The sequence below is a fragment of the Rhinopithecus roxellana genome, chromosome 19, assembly GCF_007565055.1.
Source record: "Rhinopithecus roxellana isolate Shanxi Qingling chromosome 19, ASM756505v1, whole genome shotgun sequence".
Taxonomy (NCBI): Eukaryota; Metazoa; Chordata; class Mammalia; order Primates; family Cercopithecidae; genus Rhinopithecus; species Rhinopithecus roxellana.
In genome coordinates, this window is record NC_044567.1 from 20,977,343 (window position 1) to 20,998,635 (window position 21,293).

At 39.4% G+C, this 21,293-nt stretch overlaps 1 protein-coding gene across 12 annotated transcripts in view; it reads left to right on the top strand.

Moving 5' to 3' along the window:
- The window catches only part of SYNRG (synergin gamma), a 97,273-nt gene that overhangs the window by 1,594 nt on the left and 74,386 nt on the right, over positions 1-21,293 (top strand). For 10 of the 12 annotated variants that reach the window (XM_010376861.2, XM_010376859.2, XM_030922622.1 and 7 more), the window contains exons 2-4: positions 7,788-7,828; positions 11,845-11,966; positions 21,026-21,156. In XM_010376861.2, the coding sequence (XP_010375163.1) occupies positions 7,788-7,828; positions 11,845-11,966; positions 21,026-21,156 (294 nt within the window). The remainder of the gene's footprint in view (positions 1-7,787; positions 7,829-11,844; positions 11,967-21,025; positions 21,157-21,293) is intronic. The other 2 variants (XM_030922621.1, XM_030922625.1) reach the window with 1 other exon arrangement.

The window sequence follows — 21,293 nt, forward strand, 5'->3', positions numbered from 1 at the left end:
TTACCCAGGCCAGAGTACAATGGCGCGATCTCGACCCACTGCAACCTCTGCCTCCCGGTTCAGGTGATTCCTCCTGCCTCAGCCTCTGGAGTAGCAGGGATTACAGATGCGCGCCACCACGCCCTGCTAATTTTTGTTGATTGATCGATTGAGACAGTTTCGTTCTGTCACCCAGGCTGGAGTGCCGTGGCACGGTCTCGGCTCAGTGCAACCTCCACCTCCCGGGTTCAAGCGATTCTCCTGCCTCAGCCTCTCAAGTAGCTGGGATTACAGGCATGCGCCACCACGCCCAGCTAATTTCTGTGTTTTTAGTAGAGACGGGTTTCACCATGTTGGCCAGGCTGGTCTCAAACTCCTGGCCTCAAGTGATCCGCCCACTTCGGCCTTCCAAAGTTCTGGAATTACAGGCGTGAGTCACCACGCCCGGCATCCTCTATTTATTTCCTATGTGTGATTACAGTTTCTAAAATATCCCTGGGTGGTATTAATTTGATCAAGTATATGATTAATCATGGCACCAAGTTCTGGGAAAATGTAAACTTAGAAGAATTGATATCTAGGCCCAAATTGTTATTTACTTAAAAAAAGGTTTGGGTGGGGAGGACCTCAGGTTCCCTTTAGTTTATAGTCTTTGAGTATCATTGGTCCATGGATGCAAATTTTTTAAATGAATATGGGTTGAATTTTGATAGAATGATTTTTAAATTTCCCTCCTTTGTAAATGTAGTAACATCTGCATTCTAAAACTGTAAACCATACATGGGAAAGAAAGAAATGGTTAAAATGATCCTTACCTTGAAAAATGTATGGTACATGTTACATATATTGGCAACTTTCTGAGATTGAGAAGCTGTATCCTCAATAGAAAAAGAAATACTATTTTTTTTAGAGAGTTATGGTAAAGGCTGAAGCTATTTTATTTTTAATTTTCTTTTTGCCACCTACCCTCCCTGAAATTATTTTATAAGGAAACTAACGTTATGGCAACCTAAGTATATTAGAAGAAAAAGAACAGGCAACTTCTCTACACCTTTAATGGAGAAAATCCGTGAACTATAACTGACCGTATTGTTTGGAGACTTCTCTCTATTCTGAGAGGCTAAGCAAAAGACAATAATGTTTTCCAAATTTAACATTAGCCTACTTTTGATTGGTGTCCTGAATGAGCTACTTTAGAATAAATGGTAGAGTTGTATAAATGGCGAAATTTGCCCAAGAGATGAGAAGTATAATTCTTTTTTTTTTTTTTTTTAATCAAGGCAGAAAAAAAAAGTTGAAAGGTCTGGATTAGTCTGTAGTCATTGAATGCCTCCATGGGTAAGGTACTGTTCTTGATGCCGTAATGAATTAAAAAGACATCAAAACATGGTCCCCATCCTTGGAGAATGTACAAAATAACTGTGGTACAAAGTAAAAGAGAACAAAAGAGGTCACGTTCTTCTAGAATGTTATCATTTATGAACTTGTCTGTTTTTTCCTATCTTTTACAAGCTTTTAGAGGGCTTCCTCATCTTTTCTTCTTCCACTGCTTCTAGCACATTTTTGCACATAAAAAACATTCTGTAAATATTTGTGGATTCCAGCTACATCAAAGGCAAAGAAGTGGTATTTCAGTTGGGTCACAATTAGAGGAAGAGGAAGCAGTCAAGAGATTGTCATAGAGACGAGAAGGCCTAGTGAACACTAAGGAAACAACGTACCTGCAGTGCCAGATGACTGTGGCTCTGAGTGGTGGAGAAGAGTTTTGTGAGATTATTTTATAAGGAAACTAACATTAGTTTCGTTATAAAACTGAAAAGTAGAGTTGTGCCCAAACTAGAGAGGGCCTTGAGTTTAAACTAAGGAAATTCAGTTTCAGGGAAATCATTCCATCGTTTTAACTCCAGGAGTGCATCTTGCTAAAGGACCGTTTAATTCCTGAGTAATGGTTCATCATTTAGAAAGATGTCTCTCACTTGTGCTGCATCAGATGAATTAGAAACCAGAGTCTGGAGGAGGGGTGATCCATTAGGAAGTCTTTAGGAGTCTAGGCCTAAGAAGTGAAGGCTAGTGTCAAATCTAGGTTAGTAGCAAAGGTAACTGAAAAGGAGGGACGGATGGATAGGTAAGTGACAGAGCTCTGCTTTCATACTGAGGTGTCAGTAATATATGAATTAGTGATTTTACCTTTGAAATTAAATTGTTGGTCATTTTGCTGCCCAGTTTTTGCGAAGCTTTTACTGTCTTATTAATGCCTCAGCTGCTTATCTAACGGATCTTTAAGCATGTTGATATTAGTTGTCTAAATGTTGCAGAGAAAAATACAAATTTTTCATAGGTCACTTAGCAGTTCAAGTTGCTAAATTCTTACTAAAGTCATGTTTGTCATAGTCTTACTTTTGTTTTTATTTTGTTTTCAAAGTAACCTTTATACATCTGTTTATGTATTTATGTCTATGTGATTGTCTTAGCTGAGACTTTGGCAGACTTGCTTCTACATCCTTATTTGACAGAGGGGATACCAGACAGTGGGTGAAGGAGATTGCACAGAGCTTCACAGTTACTTTATGTCAAAGCTGGAAGAAAGAAAATATAACATGAGTTTCCAATTCTTCTGAGCCACTAGACCCTATGACTAATTTAAATGTTTAAGGCTGATTTTTAAAAACCTTGACAGCTTGATTACTTAAATGTGTTCATTGCTCCTAAATTTATCAATTTTAGCATATGAGTAATGTCTTTAAAAACTGAATACAGGCATACCTCATTGCAGTTAGCAGATACAGTGTTTTTTATAAATTGAAGGTTTGTGGCAACCCTGCATTGAGCAAGTTTATCCGCACAATTTTTCCACAGCCTGTGTTCACTTCATGTCTCTTTCACATTTTGGTAATTCTCACAATATTTCAAACTCTTTCATTATTATTATTTGTTATGGTAATCTGTGATCAGTGTGTCTTTTATGTTACTGGTGTAATTGTTTTGGAGCACCACAAACCCAGCTCGTATAAGCCAGCAAACGTAATGGATAAATGTTTTGTGTAATCTGACTGCTCCACCTACCAGCTGTTCCCCTGTCTTTCCTCTCCGAGGGCCTCCATATTCCCTGAGACATAACAGTATTGAAGTTAGGCCGATGAACCCTACAATGGCCTCTAAGTGTTCAAGTGAAAGGAAGAGTCGCACATCTCTCCCTTTAAATCGGAAGCTAGAAATGATAAAGCTTAGTCATTAAGTGTTGAAAGCTGAGGTAGGTCAAAAGCTAGGCCTCTTACACCAGTTAAACTAAGTTGTGAATGCAGAGGGAAAGTTTTTGAAGGAAATTAAAAGTCCTATTCCAGGAAACACAAGTGTTAAGAAAGTGAAGCAGCTTTGTTGCAGATATTGAGAAAGGGTGAGTGGTCTGGATAGAAGATTAAACCACCCTTAACATTCCCTTAAGCCAAAGCCTAATCTGGAGCAAGATCCTTAGTCTCTTCAATTCTGTAAAGGCTGAAGGCTGAGAGAGGTGAGGAAGCTGCAGAAGAAAAGTTGGAAGCTAACAGGTCACTTTATGAAGTTTAAGGAAAGAAGCTGTCTCCATAACATAAAAGTGCAAGGTGAAGCAGCAAGTGCTGATGTAGAAGCTTTAGCAACTTACTCAGAAGAGCTAAGGTCATTGATGAAGGTGGCTATGCTAAATAATAGATTTTCTGTTTTCTTTTTTTTTTTCTTAGACAGAGTCTCACTCTGTCACCCAGGCTGGAGTGCAGTGGCGTAATGTTGGCTCAATGCAACCTCCGCCTCCCAGGTTCAAGTGATTCTTCTGCCTCGGCCTCCCCAGTGGCTGAGATTACAAGCACGCACCACCATGCCTGGCTAATTTTATATTTTTAGTAGAGATGGGGTTTCACTACGTTGGCCAGGCTGGTCACGAACTCCTGACCTGCCTTGACCTCCCAAAGTGCTGGGATTAACAGGCATGAGCAGCCATGCCTGGCCAGATTTTCAGTGCAGACGAAGATGCTACCTAGGACTTTCCTAGCTAGAGAAGAGAAGTCAATGTCTGGTGCCAAAGGACAGGCTGACTCTCTTGTTAGGGCCTAATGCAGCTGGTGACTTTAAATTGAACCAGTGCTCACTGACCACTTTGAAAATGTTAGGGCTTTTTAAAAGTATGCTAAATCTACTCTGCCTATACTCCATAAATTGAGCCACAGAGCCTCAGTGACAGCACATCTGTTTACAGCATGGTTTACTGAGTGTTTTTAGCCCATTGTTGAGACCAACTGTTCAGAAAAAAGATTCTTTTGAAAATATTACTGCTTATTGACAATGTGTCTGGTCACCCAAGAGCTCTGATGACAATGCATAAGAAGTTTAATGTTCTCATGCCTGCTAAAACAACATCCATTCTGCAGTCCATGAATCAAGGAGTAATTTCTCCTTTCATCTCTTATTATTTGAGAAATTTATTTCATAAGGCTATAATGCCCATAGATACTGATTTCTTTTGATGGAACTAGGCACAGTAAATTGAAAACTTTCTGGAAAAGAATCACTGTTGTAATTTTTATATTCTTTATTGTTGTTGTTGTTGTTATTTTGGAGAGATGAGGTCTCACTATGTTGCCCAGGCTGGTCTCAAATTCATGGGCTCAAGCAGTCCTCCCACCTTGGCCTCCCAAAGTGCTGGGATTACGGGTGTGAGCCACCAGGCCCAGCCATTCACTAGATTCTCTAAAGAGTATCTGAAAACCTCCTTTTCAGATCCTTGACTTCCAGATTAAGAGCCTTTCTCACTCAGAAGTCTTCCTTGATTTGTCCGTTTTTCTATCTAGGCTCAGAGAAAGAAGTCCCACTTCCTTTTCAAACCAGATCCATTTTGCTAGTTTGTTTGTTTTGTTTTATTTTGAAACAGAGTCTCTCTCTGTTGCTCAGGCTGGAGTGCAGTGGCTCAGCAATCTTGGCTCACTGCAACCTCTGCCTCCTGGGTTCAAGCAATTCTCGTTTCTCAGCCTCCTGGATAGCTGGGATTACAGGCACATGCCACCACACCTGGCTAATTTTTGTATTTTTAGTAAAGATGGCGTTTTGCCATGTTGACCAGGCTGGTCTTGAACTCCTGGCCTCAACTGATCCGCCTGCCTTGGCCTCCCAAAGTCCTGGGATTACAGACATGCACCACCTCGTGTGGCCCCCTTTTGCTACTTTGCGTGTTAATCCCATTTTCTTAAAAACCTTATCGATCACTAAGTATGTATTTTGTCTCTTCAATTTTTTCTCCCTAGGGTCTCTTCCTCTTTCTCTGTTGAAACTAACTCACTCAATGATCACTGTTTTTGAAAGCAGTGATTTATTTTTTAATCTTTGTTCTCACCACTATTCTACAGCATTAGACGCTGGTAACTACTTCCTTCTTGAAATGTGGTCCTTCTTCAGTTATAACTCTGTTATAAGGACTCCCTTGGTTCTCAATGACCATTTCCTACTCAGTTTTCACTGTAAGAATTCTCCGAGTGTCAGGACTGGGCGCAGTGGCTCACGCCTGTAATCCCAGCACTTGGGAGGTCGAGGCGGGCGGATTATGAGGTCAGGAGATCAAGACCATCCTGGCTAACATGGTGAAACCCTGTCTCTACTAAAAAATACAAAAAATTAGCCGGGCATGGTGTGGGTGCCTGTAGTCCCAGCTACTCGGGAGGCTGAGGCAGGAGAATGGCGTGAACTCGGGAGGCAGAACTTGCAGTGGGCCAAAATGGTGCCACTGCACTCCAGCCTGGGCGAAAGAGCCAGACTGTGTCTCAAAAAAAAAAAAAAAAACTAAAAAAGAATTCTCCATGTTTGTCCTTAGTTGTTTTGTTACTGGATATATATATTCATGCCCTTGGCTATTTCATCTACAACCAGAGCTTAATTTTTTTTTTTTTTTTTTTTGAGACGGAGTTTCACTCTTATTGCCCAGGCTGGAGTGCAGTGGTGCAATCTCAGCTCACCGCAACCTCAACCTCCCAGGTTCAAGCGGTTCTCCTGCCTCAGCCTCCTGAGTAGCTGGGATTACAGGCATGCGCCACCATGCCCAGCTAATTTTGAATTTTTAGTGGAGATGGGGTTTCTCCACGTTGGTCAGACTGGTCTGGAACTCCCAACCTCAGGTGATCTGCCCTCCTCTGCCTCCCAAAGTGCTGGAATTACAGGCGTGAGCCACTGTGCCTGGCCAGACCTTAATTTTTTAACCTTTATTTATTTATTTATTTGAGACAGAGTCTCACTCTGTCGCCCAGACTTAACCTTTATTTAAAAGAGCCTAGGCCAAGTGCGGTAGCTCACACCTGTAACCCCAGCACTTTGGGAGGCCGAGGCAGGCAGATCATGAGGCCAGGAGTTCAAGACCAGCCTGGCCATCATGGTGAAACCCCGTCTCTACTGAAAATACAATAATTAGCCAAGTGTGGTAGTGCTTGCCTGTAGTCCCAGCTACATGGGAAGCTGAGGCAGGAGAATCACTTGAGCCTGGCAGGCGGAGAGGTTGCAGTGAACTGAGATCGTGCCATCACACTCCAGCCTGGATGACAAGAGCAAACTCCGTCACAAAAAAATAATAATAATAAAAATTTTAAAAAGGTGTCAGCTTAACCCTTAGAAGAGAGCTTTCTTATGCTCTAAAGTGAGGACTTAGTGTTTAATGGGTACAGAGTTTCTGTTTGGGATGATGGAAAAGTTCCGGAAATGGATAGTGGTAATGGTTGCACAACATTGTGAATGTCCTTAATTGTGCTGTGGAATTATACACTTAAAAATGGTTAAAATGATAGAATTTTATGTTGTGTCTATGTTGCCACAATAACAATAAAACCTCTCACAACTTCATATAATACTCAAAATAAAATTAAACATTTTAAAGGCCCCTGGCCTGGTGCGGTGGCTTACCTGAGGTCAGGAGTTTGAGACCGGCCTGACCAACATGGTGAAACCCTGTCTCTACTAAAAAAAAAAAAATTAACCAGGCATGGTGGTGGGCAACTGTAATCCCAGCTACTCAGGAGGCTGAGGCAGGAGAATTGCTTGAACACAGGAGGCGGAGGCTGCAGTGAGCCAAGATCGCACTATTGCACTCCAACCTGGGCAACAAGAGCAAAACTCCATCTCAAAAATAAATAAATAAATAAAAATAAATAAAGGCCCTGTACAATCTGCTTGCTTTTAAATCATATAGTTAACATTTAACCTACATTCATTTCTCCAAACATCCCTGCATCTCTGCCTCAGAGCTTTTGCTCAAAATATATAGTGTGCTTCTATTTTCCTTCAAGATTCAGCTCCAGAGCTACTTCTATAAAACTTCTCAAGATATGGCCCATTAAAATTCATCTTTTTCTTCTCATCCCTATTAATAATTTTGACCTCGCTTATAGCATTTAGCACATTTACCCTGTGATATACTTATTTGCCTGCATATGTGTATTTTTGCTTATAAGATTCCATCATTTCATGTAGTTGACACTCAATAGATGTTGACTGAATTGAATCTGAAGTTTCTCATTTTATAGATGGGGAAATTGGAATCCAGAGAGGACACACAGTGACAGAGCCAGGACTAGTTTCAGGGTCTTCTGTCTTCTGTTTCAACAAGTTTCCGTCTGCACTAACATGGTGACATGCATCCTATGGATGCTCTCAGTCTACTGATGTTGGACAATTCAGTATTGTGGTACAGAATAAACACCAGGTCCCATCTACGAGTCTTTCATCCATGTAAAAAAGTACATTTGTTTTTTGAAAATCTTTGTACATATGAAGATTATGATGTATTTTTATTCTGTTTTCAGCTTCATGTTTCCTGTTGCAGGTGGGATAAGACCCCCTCAAGGTATGTGAAAGTTTAAGTTTTGAACTTTTATTTTTCACTCTTGTGTTTCTGAATCTGGAATTAAATAAGTAAATAGGAAATAAGTTCTATTGCTGCTAAATAGAGTAAAATTTTCTACACTCTTAAACCTGTATGACAGCTACTCTTAAAATTTCTCAAAAATTATATAATTTTGGGAGTAATAAGGGTCACTCCTCATTTCTCCCAAACTTATCTAAACATTACGTTCATAGATTGTTTAACCTCAGAGGTGAAAGAGACTTTTAGGACAAGAATGTTAAGGAACAGGTGATAAAAATGAAATGAGCTGTAATTCACTTAATGATGTCTTTCTCCTTCTGTCTAGTCTTCTAGACTCCTTCTGCTAGATTGTTAGTGCCGTGTCTGTCTAATGCTCATCTAGCATTATCTCTAGCACCTAGCATGTTGATTTAACATAATAGGTTCTCTGTAGCTGTTTGTTGAATGAATAAACGAACATCTTTAGTTGTTTCACACTGCTATTTTTTCTCTATATGATAGTATCTTATTATAATCATGTTTTATAAACATATAATTTTGAAATTAAAAGAGATCACATACTCTGATTCAGCTTAAAGTATTTAAGTCTCAGGATTTTGTTTGGTTTTGGTTTTTTATTTTTATTTTATTTTTTTGAGATGGGGTCTTGCTCTTTCGCCCAGGCTGGAATACAAGTGGCACAGTCATAGCTTACTGCATAGCCTCAGCCTCCTCGGCTCAAGCATTTCTCCCACCTCAGCTTCCCAGGTAGCTGGGACCACAGGTGCATACCACCACGCCTGGCTAGTTTTTAAATATTTTGTAGAGACACAGTCTCCTTGTGTTGCCCAGGCTGGTATCAAATTCCTCGGCTCAAGCGATTCTCCTGCCTTGGCCTCCCAAAGCACTGGGATTACAGGCATGAGCCACCATGTCATATAAGTCTCATTTCTAGTCCTAGAAATTTCTGTACTAAGTATACCTCTTCTCTCTTGGTCTGAGACCAGGACCCACCAATATCAATTTTAGCTTTATCTTCAAGGAAATAGTAGTGAAGGAATGTAATTTTGACCCATGCTGCTGTGCAGCTGGGACATAACAGTGAAGAAGGAATAGATCTGCCTTTCTCTGGCTTGTTTTCCACTCACTTCTCCCACTCTGATGTATTCCCTCTCCCCTCACACCAAGCTGCTTCTGAAAACTGGCTCTTCTTAAAAAGCCAGCGTTGGTTGGTTGTCATAGATTTGCTGGAGAAACGGAGACTCGTAGGTCAGCAGTAGAGATAAAAGATAAAGAGCAGCTCAGTGGCAGATGGTCAGTGGCTCATCCTGACTTTGTCTTCATTTATAATCAGTGATGGCAGTTGAGTTTCAGGCAAGTTTTTCCAAGGGTCAGTTGTATTCTTTTCATTGTGTTCACATTTATGCATTATTTAAGCTATCTGTAATTAGATGTGTCCCAGATTGAGATCAAATGGTTTGAGATCTTTTGTTCTTTAGGAAGGTGTTACAGAGTTATGTGTTCATTATCATGGTTTGTTATTTTGCATTTCTATACATTTTCAAGTAAAAATATACCTATGGAGCGAAGGAACTGGACAAGAAGAGATCTCAAAGTGTTGCCTGATACTTTTTCTTAGGGAATTTGGAATTGGTTTGGAGATTTTTTTTAACAGTTGTTAGGATGAACTTTTGGGTCATTTGAAGGCTTTAAATTATGCGTTCATCATTTCTGAAAACATATGTAAGAAACTAACAGCAAGGATGGCCACAAGATCGTGAGTACTTGAATAGGAGACAGAGGAGAGAAAGAGACCTATTTTTTACTGTGTACACTTTGTGCCTTGAAATATTATGCCAGATATCTGAGTTACCCATTCAGAAATAAAATAAAATCAATTAAAATGAATAAATCTTTAAGTCCAAAGAAATAAGACAGAAAACATCTTACGGTGGCTGTTTTCAATCTGTGTATTCTAATTCTCCCTGACACCTTGTGATCTTTGTACTTGGTGTTCTTTGGTCTGGAATATTCTTCCCCAATATCTGCATGGCTTGGTTCTTTATTTCCTTGAGGTCCTTTCTGAAATACCACCCTGTTGGTGAAACTTTTTCTGATTGCCCTATGTAAAATAGCAACCACTCCATTCCCTCTTGCCCTGCTTTGTTTTTTGGCCCTAGCTCTTATCACCACCTGACATGTGCTTATTTTTTTGTTGTCTGTCTCTCCTGATTACAGTGTAAGCTCCATGAGAGTGAAGACCTGGTTTTGTTCATGGCTGTGTCCCCAGAACAGTGCCTAATATGGAGTAGGCCTCAAATACTTGAATAAGTGAATGGTCTACCTCAAATAACTGTTAGCCACAATGTGGATGTCCTTGCTTCTGAAATTAGGCTAGGTTATAAATAACCTGGAAGGTACATAAAAACCATAAGATAACCATGGTATAATTTCCTAGATCTTTAATTTTTCAAATCGACAGTTTGATATAAAGTTCCTTATGGTGGAACCAACATGGATGTAGTTTGAATGCAAAATTAGAATGAAATTTGTGCTCAGGCTATGTAGGAATTTTGTTTTATTCACTTCTGTGTACCAAGCACATAGAACTATGCCTAGTATATGGTAGGCGTTTATTAATTATTAAAATCCCAAAGAGATGTATATTCATTCACCTCTGCTATTGGAAAAGTTTGGGAAACACTAGCCTAAATCATACTTTCATGATAGTTTTCTGCCATTGCACATACTGATGGCTACTTTGTGGTAACTGTTATATTACCTATTCATGTAAGAAAAAGGAAGAAGAATAACATTTCTTTGAGCATAGTAAGTGTTAAACAGTTTTACAAATGAGAAACCAAGGCATAGAAAGAAGCAAATTGCCCAAAGTTCCAAAGAAGTATGTGGCATTTCTAGTTGACTCCTAGAGTTCATGCTGCTGTTATTTTGTTAGTTATGTGCTGCTGTGTAACAGATTGTCCTGAACTTTAAAAAGTAAACATTTTATTATTTCATAGTGTGTCTGTGGGTCAGGAATCTAAGAGTAGCTCTGCTGGGTGGTTCAGGCTCAAGACCTCTTATGAGATGGCAATGAAGATGAGCCAGGCTTGCAGTCATCTGAAAGTTTCTTGGAGCTGCTTCCAGGGTGGCTCACTGAGATAGATGGCAAATTCATGCTGCCTTTTTGCAGAAGACCTCAGTACCTTAACCACATGGATTCTCCATAGGTCTTATTGAGTATTTCATAACGTGGCAGTGCTCCGGAGCGAGTGATCCAAAAGAACCAGAAAGAAACTACAGTGTCTTTTAAGAACTAGCCTCCGGGCCAGGCGCAGTGGCTCACACCTGTAATCCTAGCACTTTGAGAGGCTGAGGAGGGTGGATCACTTGAGGTCGGGAGTTCAAGACCAGCCTGACCAAGACGGCGAAACCCCATCTCTACAAAAAATGAAAAAATTAGCAGACACCTGTAGTCCCAGCTACTTGGGAGCCTTGAACCCAGGAAGTGGAAGTTGCAGTGAGCTAAGATCATGCCACTGCACTCCAGCCTGGGTGACAGAGTGAGACTCTGTCTCAAAAAAAAATAAATAAATAACTGGCCTTCAAAGTTATATGCTGTCATTTCCACAGTATCCTATTGGTTATACTGGTCAACCCCATTCAGTATGGAATGGAACAGCACATGAATACGAACACCAGGAGACGAGGTCATTGGAGGCCATCTTGAAGGCTGAGTACCCCAGTTAGGCCATACTGTTTTTTAATATGCATACAAATTCCATAGAAGAGATATTATCTTCATTTTACAGATGAAGTTTTGTAACTTGTTCAAGATCACACAGCTAAGTAAATGACGGAGTTGGAATTCATATTCATATCTGTCTCACTCAGGACCCTGTGCTTTTTCCATTATACTCTGCTTCCTGCCAAGTAACAAGTCCTTTAGATACTTATGGTTTTAAGAAAGTAAATTTTAAAACACATTGACTTTAATAATGTCTTTATATTTTCAGCAGGCCTGATGCCGATGCAGCAACAAGGATTTCCTATGGTCTCTGTCATGCAGCCTAATATGCAAGGCATTATGGGAATGAATTACAGCTCTCAGATGTCCCAAGGACCTATTGCTATGCAGGTACTTGCTTCTTTAGTTGGTTTCTTACAAAGTTATTGTTTGTTGTTATGTTTATATTTCAAGAGCTACAGGCTAAGAGCTTAATGTTACAATTAGAAATAAGCATAAATAAATGGCTTTCTTCAAACTAAAATGAAGATGTGTTCACCCTCCAAGAGTGAGGGAAAAGGTTAAATGTAGTGGCTCACGCCTGTAATTCCCGCACTTTAGGAGGCTGAGGTGGGCAGATCACTCAGGTCAGGAGTTTGAGACCAGGCTGGCTAACATGGCAAAACCCCATCTCTACTAAAACTACAAAAATTACCTGGGTGTGGTGGCGTGTGCCTGTAGTCCCAGCTATTCGGGAGGCTGAGGCAGGGCAATCCCTTGAACCCGAGAGGCGGAGGTTGCAGCAAGCCGTGATCATGGCACTGTACTCCAGCCTGGGCAACAAGGTGAGACTCCCGTCTCAAAAAAAAAGGCCTGAGGAAAAAAAAGTTTTTGCTTTTGTACTATTAACCAATATCTTTAAGGCCATATACTGTATTTCTTTTTTACCTAATAATTTATTTATTTTTGCTTTTTTCAACTTTTAGTTTCAGGGGACAGTTTGTAGGTTTATTACACTAATGCGTTGTGTGATGCTGAGGGTTGGGGTATGATGGAACCCATCACCTGGGTAGTGAGCATAGTACCAAACAGGTAGTTTTCCAACTCTTCCCCTGCTCTTTCTCCCCTCTTGTAGTCTCCAGTGTCTGTCGAGCCTGTCTTTATGTCCATGTGCACCCAGTGTTTAGCTCCCACTTGTAAGTGAGAACATGCGGTATTTGGTTTTTTGTTTCTGTGTTAGTTTACTTACCTAATACTTTAACATTTTCTATTTCTGTGTGTTTTGTTATACAGTATATACTTTTATACAGTAACACATGTATATACTTATAAATAAGTAATATTAGGAGTTCACAACCAGAATTTTAAGTTGAAACCATTGTTGTTTTGAAGTCAATTATGCAAATAAAGCTTCTGTTTTGTGTTGAAATGGTCAGGAAAACTTCCAGTGTCATTTTTTATCCATCTCTAGAAGGAAGCAAATGGGAATACATTGAGATTTTGTAGGTTTTTAATTCACGTTAAGCTAGCTTTCACTGGATTGTGCTGCAGAAACAGTCCCCAGATCTCAGTGACTTACAAAAGTTTAGCCCTCACTCGTGATACATATCCCCATGTGTTGGTGCTGACTCTGCTCCATGTTTTCTTTATCCTAAGACCCTCAGCCAGGACATCCTAGGCTCTTGGCGTAGGAAAAAGAGATGGCCAAACGCTGTGATGTCTTTTAAAGCTAACACTTGGAGGTAGCATATATTAGTCACTTCTGCTCACCAAAGTAATATGGCCTTAGCATCAGTAGGGGAGGAATATACCAGGAGGAATGTAAACCGTATAGGGATGTGTAGTCCTCTTAGAATAAACGCAGCAAATGGCCAGGAGCAGTGGCTCACACCTGTTATCCCAGCACTTTGGGAGGCCAAGGCAGGCAGATCACAAGGTCAGGAAATCGAGACCAGCCTGACCAGCAGGGTGAAACCCCATCTGTACTAAAAATACAAAAATTAACAGGGCATGGTGGTGCGCACCTGTAGTCCCAGCTACTCAGGAGGCTGAGGCAGGATAATCGCTTGAACCTGGGAGGCGGAGGTTGCAGTGAGCTGAGATTGTGCCACTGCACTCCTGCCTGGGCAACAGAGTAAGACTCTGTCTCAAAAAAATAAAGTAAAATAAAAAAATAAGAATAAAGGCAGCAAATAACTAAAAACAATCTACTATAGAATACAATGTCTTTTAAATTAAAACTTCCTAAGCTTACTACTAAATCTTAATAACAATTGATACAAATTTTAAATCATTAATTTTTACACTAAGCATTATTTTATGCTTACACAATTATCTGAAAAATGTTTTTAGAGTTTGAAACAACCAAAAACAGTAAGAGTCTCTAATATGCAGAACAATAAGAAAAAAGTAAACTATGAGAGTTGATAGTGCCTTAATAATGTCCCTGAATATCAGAAGCTTGTGTATTAATGATGCTAAGACAAAGCAACCAAAGTCTTTTTCTTTAACCTTTACTCTTGCTGACAGGCATTATATTGTTTGGAAGCTGCTGACCCCCGTGTTTTGTTTTTGTTTTTGTTTTTTTTTTTTTTTGAGATGGAGTTTCACTCTTGTTGCCCAGGCTAGAGTGCAATGGTATGATCTCGGCTCACTACAACCTCCGCCTCCCGGGTTCAAGTGATTCCCCTGCCTCAGCTTCCCAAGTAACTGGTATTACAGGTGTGCGTCACCACGCCCAGCTAATTTTGTATTTTTAGTAGAGTCGGGGTTTTGCTACGTTGGCCAGGCTGGTTTCAAACCCCTGACCTCCGGTGATCCACCTGCCATGGCCTCCCAGAGTGCTAGGATTACAGGTGTGAGCCACCACACCCAGTTGCTGCTCACCATTTTTTTTTTTTTAAGACAGTCTTGCTCTGTCGCCCAGGCTGGAGTGCAGTGGCGCAATCTCGACTCACTGCAAGCTCTGCCTCCCAGGTGCACACCGTTCTCCTGCCTCAGCCTCCTGAGTAGCTGGGACTACAAGCTCCCACCACCATGCCTGGCTAATTTTGTTTTTGTATTTTTAGTAGAGATGGGGTTTCACTGTGTTAGCCAGGATGGTCCCAATCTCCTGACCTCGTGATCTACCCGCCTCGGCCTCCCAAAGTGCTGGGATTACAGGCGTGAGCCGTTGCGCTGGCCAGAAATTTAGTCTTGATGATTATTATATTATTATTGATTATTATAATATCTCCCTTCCTCAAAACACATAAAAAGAAAACACTCCTCATGATGTACAATACATTTTAGAATTATTATTCTGAAGCATTTCAAACATCTAGGCAAGTGTAGAGCACATGATGGACATGTGTAAACCTGTTGCAAACTGTTGTGTAATTCTAAGAAATAATAGAAATCCTTTGCCCAGTTCCCCTATTGGTAAAACTTGTAGAACTATAGTAACACAATCAGCGTATGGACATTGGCACAGCTGAGATACAGAACATTTCCATCTCCCCAAGGATCTCCTCACGTTGCCCTTTTGTAGCTGTACTCACTTCCTTCCTGCCCCACCTTACCCCTTTTGCATTCGCTAGTGTGTTCCCCATTTCTATAATTTTGTGGTTTCAAAAATGTTATATAAATTGAATCATTAACCTTTTAGATTTGGCGTTTGTTGCTTAGCATAATCCCTTCAGATTCATCCAGGTTGTTGCATGCATCTGTAGTTCATTTTTTAAAAATTGATGAGTAATAGTTCATTTGCTCACTGAAGGACAGTAGGGTTGTTTACAGTTTTTAGCTATTACAAATAAAGGTGTTTGCGTGAACATAAGTCCTCATTTCTTGGGATAAATGCCCAAGAGTACAATTGATAGGTTGCATGTATTGCATTTTTGGTTTTTTAAGATGCTACCAAACTTTTTTCCAGAGTAGCTGTAATATTTTACATTCCTACCAGCAGTGTATCAGAGGTTCAGTTATACTGCATCCTTACCTGCATTTAGTGTCATTATTTTTTGTTTAGCCATTCCGACAGGTATGTTTAATATCTCATGGTTTTAATTTGCATGGTTTTAATGTGCAGATGATGTTGAACATCTTTTCATGTGTTTATTTACCATCATTACATTTTCTTCAGAGAAAGGTCTTTTCATAGCTTCTGACCATTTTCTAATTGCATTTTTTGGTATTTTACTATTGAATTTTGAGAGTTCTTTATATCTTTTAGGTACTAGTCCTTTGTCAGATATGTGGTTTACAAGTGTTTTCTTCTTGTCTTTAGCTTGTCTTTTCACCCTCTTAATGGGGTCTTTCACAGAGCAAAAGTTCAGTTTTGATGACATTCAATTTACCAGTTTTTCCTGTTATGGATCATGCATTGGTATAACTCTTAAGAGTTCATTGCCTTGCCCTAGATTCTGGAGATTTTCTCCTATTTTTTTTCTAAAAGTTTTATGGTTTTCATTTAAGTCCATGATCCATTTTGAGTTAATTTTTGTATAAGATCTAAGACTTAGATTGAGGTTGTTCTTTATCTCTCTCTTTGTATCTATGTAAGTCTGATTGCCCCAGCAACATTTGTGGAAAAAGCTATCCTGCTTCCATTGAAATGCTTTCACATTTTTTGTCAAAAATCAGTTGGGCATGCTTGTGTGTATCTTTCTCTAGGTTCTCTGTTCTGTGCTGTTGTTTTATGTACATGCCTGTTCCTTCACCGATAACACAGTCTTTGTGACGGTAGCTATACAATAAGGTTGATTCCTCCTACGTTATTCTTCTTTCCAGAATTTAACTATTCTGGTGTCTCTGTCTTTCCATATTAATTTTGGGATAATCTTGTTTCTCTCTGGAAAAACTCTTGCTGGAGTTTTGATAGGCATGAATGAATGAATTTCATTTCTGTATGAATTTAGGGAGAATTGATGTCTTTGAGAATTGACATCTCCCATCATAACAGTATGGGATGTCTCTTCATTTGTTTAGATCTTTGGTTTCTTCTATCAGCATTTATATAGTTTTCAGCATAAAAGTCACATCCGTGTTTGGTTAGATTTACATCTAAATATTTTGTTTTTTGAGGAATTATGAATGGCGTTTTTAACGTCAGTGTTCACATATTCATTGGTAGTGTATAGAAATACAGTTGATTGTATATGTTTGTTTTATATCCTTCAACCTTACTGAACTCATTTTATTAGCTCTGGGAATTTTTTTTGTGGATTCCATGGGATTTTTTATATAGGTAGTCAGGTCCTACCTTTATCAAATTTTAACATGCCACATTTGCTTTACATTTTTTTAAAGAATTCAAAAATACTTTCCTTCCTCTCCTTCCCCAGAGGTTGTTATCACTATCATGAATTCAATGTTTATGGTTCTCGTATATATTTTTATACTACTTTGTCACCCAGGCTGGAGTGCAGTGGCGCGATCTCGACTCACTGCAACCTCTGCCTCCTGGGTTCAAGCAATTCTCCTGCCTCAGCATCCCTAGTACCAGGGATTACAGGTGCCCACTACCTCGCCTGGCTAGTTTTTGTATTTTAGTAGAGATGGGGTTTCACCATGTTGGCCAGACTGGTCTCAAACTCCTGACCTCAAGCAATCTACCCACCTCCACCTCCCAAAGTGCTGGGATTACAGGCATGAGCCACTGTGCCTGGCCATAATTTTATACTTTTATTATTTTATGTATTTGTATACTTACGAGCAATATATAATATTTTCTAGGTTTTAAGTTTTACGTATGTACCCTTCAACATCTTGACTTTTTAATTTAACATTGTTTGCCCCCAAGACTTATCCCTGTTGTAAAATTATGCCAAGTTCATTCATAGTAGCTGCTGTGTGGTATTTCATTGAGTGAATATATGGTGTTCTATTAACAGACATTTAAATTGCTTCTAATGTTTTGCTGTTTTGATCTCATTGATTTCTGAGTGTTCGTTAATATTCTGGATTCTAATCCTTTGTAGTTACATGTGTTGCCAGTATCTTCTCCTAGTCGTTGGCCTCTCTTAATTTTGTTTATAGTGTCTTGTTGTGTAGAAATTAAGTCAGATGGATAAATCATTTCTTTTTTTTTTTCTGTCTTATCTAAGACATTCTTCCCTACCTGTGTCTTCTTATTTAAAAAAAGTTAAGTTTCTTGTCTTTCTTGTCTTTTCTTTTTTTTTTTTTTTTTTTTTGAGACAGAGTCTCGCCCTGTCGCCCAGGCTGGAGTGTGGCGCAATCTCGGCTCACTGCAACTGCCGCCTCCTGGGCTCAAGCAATTCACCTGCCCTAGCCTCCAGAGTGACTGCAACTACAGGCATGCACCACCACACCTGACTAATTTTGTATTTTTAGTAGAGATGGGATTTTACCATGTTGTCCAGGCTGGTCTGGAACTCCTGGCCTCAAGTGATCTGCCTGCCTCAGCCTCCCAAAGTGCTGGGATTACAGGGTGTGAGCCACTGCGTCCAGCCTGTCTTTTCAGATTAAGTCTCTAACCTACCTAGAATTGTTCTTTAGAATCAGCGTGAGGTAGAAGGATGTAATTTTATTATGTTCCATTGTAGTCAGTTGTTCCCAAATCATTTATAAATAGCCTGTTTTTTTTTTATTGATTTCTATGATTATTCCTGTAATATTACACTTCTTTATGTGCTTTGGATTAATTTCTAGGCTCATGTATTTGTCTCATTGCTGCATCTGTCTTTCCTTGCGTCAGTAAATATCTTATGCCTTAATTATCTAGCCTGAGATAAGCATTGATATCTGGTAGTATGGATCATCCTTCTTCTTTTACAGAATTATAACTGATTCATGGTCCTTTGCCCTTCAGCATAATTTTAAGATCAACTTGTCAAAACAAAACTGTTGGGGTTCTAACTGAAGTGGACACCTTTACTTAGTCTTAACTGTCATACTATACTTCTCAACTTACTGAAATCTTAAGTGCCGTCAGTAGTTTATCAAATGTATCTCAGATTTCTGAGTTCTTTCTTTTGTTATGTCATCCATTCAGTATATAATTAAAGACTAGTGTCTCTTAACCTTTTAGTTTATTTAGATTTCAAAAGTCTATAAAAACTTAGACAGTCCCTCCTTTCCAGGTGTAGGGGAAGCACAAAATGCCGTTTAGTAAATTTGAATGTTCTTCAAGAGAGGAGTTTGTAAGTAAGAAGGCAATATGCATGACACCTTTCTTTCTTTCATTCTTTATTATTTTTGTTGAACACTTTGCCTTATTTTTCATCTCTATGATTTGGGTAGTTTCTTTTGTATTTTATATACTTTGGGTGAACTGAGTAAAAAAAAAAAAGAAAGAAAAATTTAATTCTAGGACTGTGATCCTAATTTTTAGCAGCAAGAGAGCAATACTGTGATTTAAAAAAAGTATACACAGCTATCTCCATCCAAGATTTAGAATAGAGAATGTTAGCAATAAAGCAATATTGTGTGTAACTCCAGTTGTAGAGTGCTAGAAACCCTTCAAAAGCATTCCAAGCTGGCCGGGCATCGTGGCTCATGCCTGTAATCCCAGCACTTTGGGAGGCCAAGGTGGGTGGATCACTTGAGGTCAGGAGTTCGAGACCAGCCTAGCCAACCTGGTGAAACCCCATCTCTACTGAAAATACAAAAATTAGCTGGGCATGGTGGTACATGCCTGTAGTCTTAGCTACTTGGGAGGCTGAGGTGGGAGAATCACTTTAACCTGGGAGGTGGAGGTTGCAGTGAGCTGAGATCGCACTACTGCATCCCAACTTGGGTGACAGAGGGGGACTCTGTCTCTAAATAAATAAATAAATAGAATTTAATGTGAATCCTCAATGTTTTTCTCTCCAGCATGGTTCAGTGGTTTTTGTATAAGCATGGAGAAGTTGATTAGTTGATTCTAATCAGGGGTGAAGTTTCCCAGGAGACCATGTTAAGGAATTGACAATTAAGGACATTAAGGATATTGACAAGGGCATTTAATATTGAACCCTAGAATCTAAATTGAGCAGGAAGGGAAGTGAGGATATAATGAAGATGATTAATCATGAGAAATGTGGCAAATTAACAGGTGGAACCTACAAAATAAGCTCGGAAAAAAAATAAATTAACAGGTGGGAGATATTAATGAGATAGGAGAATTACTGGTCTAGATGAGCTAGAAGGATCGGAAGTGGTGGTCAGGTGTCAGGATGCCTAACATCCAGATTTTGGACATGACACAGTCTTTGGTGCAGATAGATCACAGGTATTACCATGGAATGGGAAGCTGGAATTGTATATTGGGCATGATTGTGATCAGGAGGCTGAAGACCTGGAAGATGACAGTGTTAGGTGAGTGTTCCATGTCGGTGATTGTTGATGTTACCAAGAGCAGTTGGGAGATAGAATGGAAGATAGCAAAGTGTGAAGTGTACAACTGAAGAGTGAGGAAGTTGAGGGTGAGTAGATGACGTGAACAAGATCGGAGAGTAAATGATGAAGTCTATTAGTGAGAAATTAAAATGTATTCAGGTTTTTGAAGGTAGAGAGAGGAGAAAAGGTTTAGAAGAAGCAAGGAGGAATATTCCCCACTTACAGGAAATAGAAAAGTAGCAATCTCCAAATGAGAGTGTTTCACGGACAGACTTTAGTTAGGGACAGAAGGGGAACTTTTCAGGGAGAAGGTTGAGTAGTAGAAGAGTTTTCACTCACTAAAAATTAGCCATTTAACTATTATCATTGTCCTCATTCTTAATATTAGATTTCGAACCAGGTGCGATGGCACATGCCTATAGTCCTAGCTACTCTGGGACTGAGGTGGGAGGATCTCTTGAGCTCAGAGTTGAATCCTCTCACTGGAGGCTGCAGTGAGCTGTGCACTCCATTGCACTCCAGCCTGGGTGACACAACGAGACCCTGTCTCTAAAAACATAATGTTATTAAATTTTGTGATTAGCTATTGTGTTATTCTTATTTCTGGACACTTTGATAAACTTTATAATATTGTATTATGTCATTTTTATTGAATATGTTTCATTTTCTATAAAAGTTTGACTATTAGGCCTTTGATAACATCAAAATACTCATTATCCTCTCATATATATTGGAAAATCAGATTTAATTTCGCTTGTGTATGTTTACCATATGCCAGCCTCTTAGCTATTATTGCAAATATGAAAATATATAAGATATAATACCACTTCTCAAAGATAATTAGTGAGCTTACAAGAATGTAATTTGTGGGCATATACTGCCATACTCACACACCAATCAGACTATTAGCAGCAGTCACCTCTGGGACAGTGAAAGGATTATTAAGGGGACCCTTCCATTTTTAGCATCTTTTAATATAATATATTTATTTGCATATTTGCATCTTACTTGTATCTGTGCATCTTTTAATACAATATATTTCTATTTTTTACAATAAAAGTATTAAGATAGAATTTATGAAAGTCACATTTTTGTGTGTGATAATTAAAGGGAGAAATTGCGTTTTCTAAGCCTTTGTCTGTTTCTTCTAGGCAGGAATACCAATGGGACCAATGCCAGCAGCGGGAATGCCTTACCTAGGACAAGCACCCTTCCTGGGCATGCGTCCTCCAGGCCCACAATACACTCCAGACATGCAGAAGCAGTTTGCGGAAGAGCAGCAGTAAGAGATCACCAAAGTTAAAGGATAACAAAGATACATTATAACATCTATCTTAAGAATTGTCTAATAATCTCTAGTGCAGATTTGAAACTAAAACAGTCAAAAGTTGTCTTTAAAACTCTTGGCCGGGTGTGGTG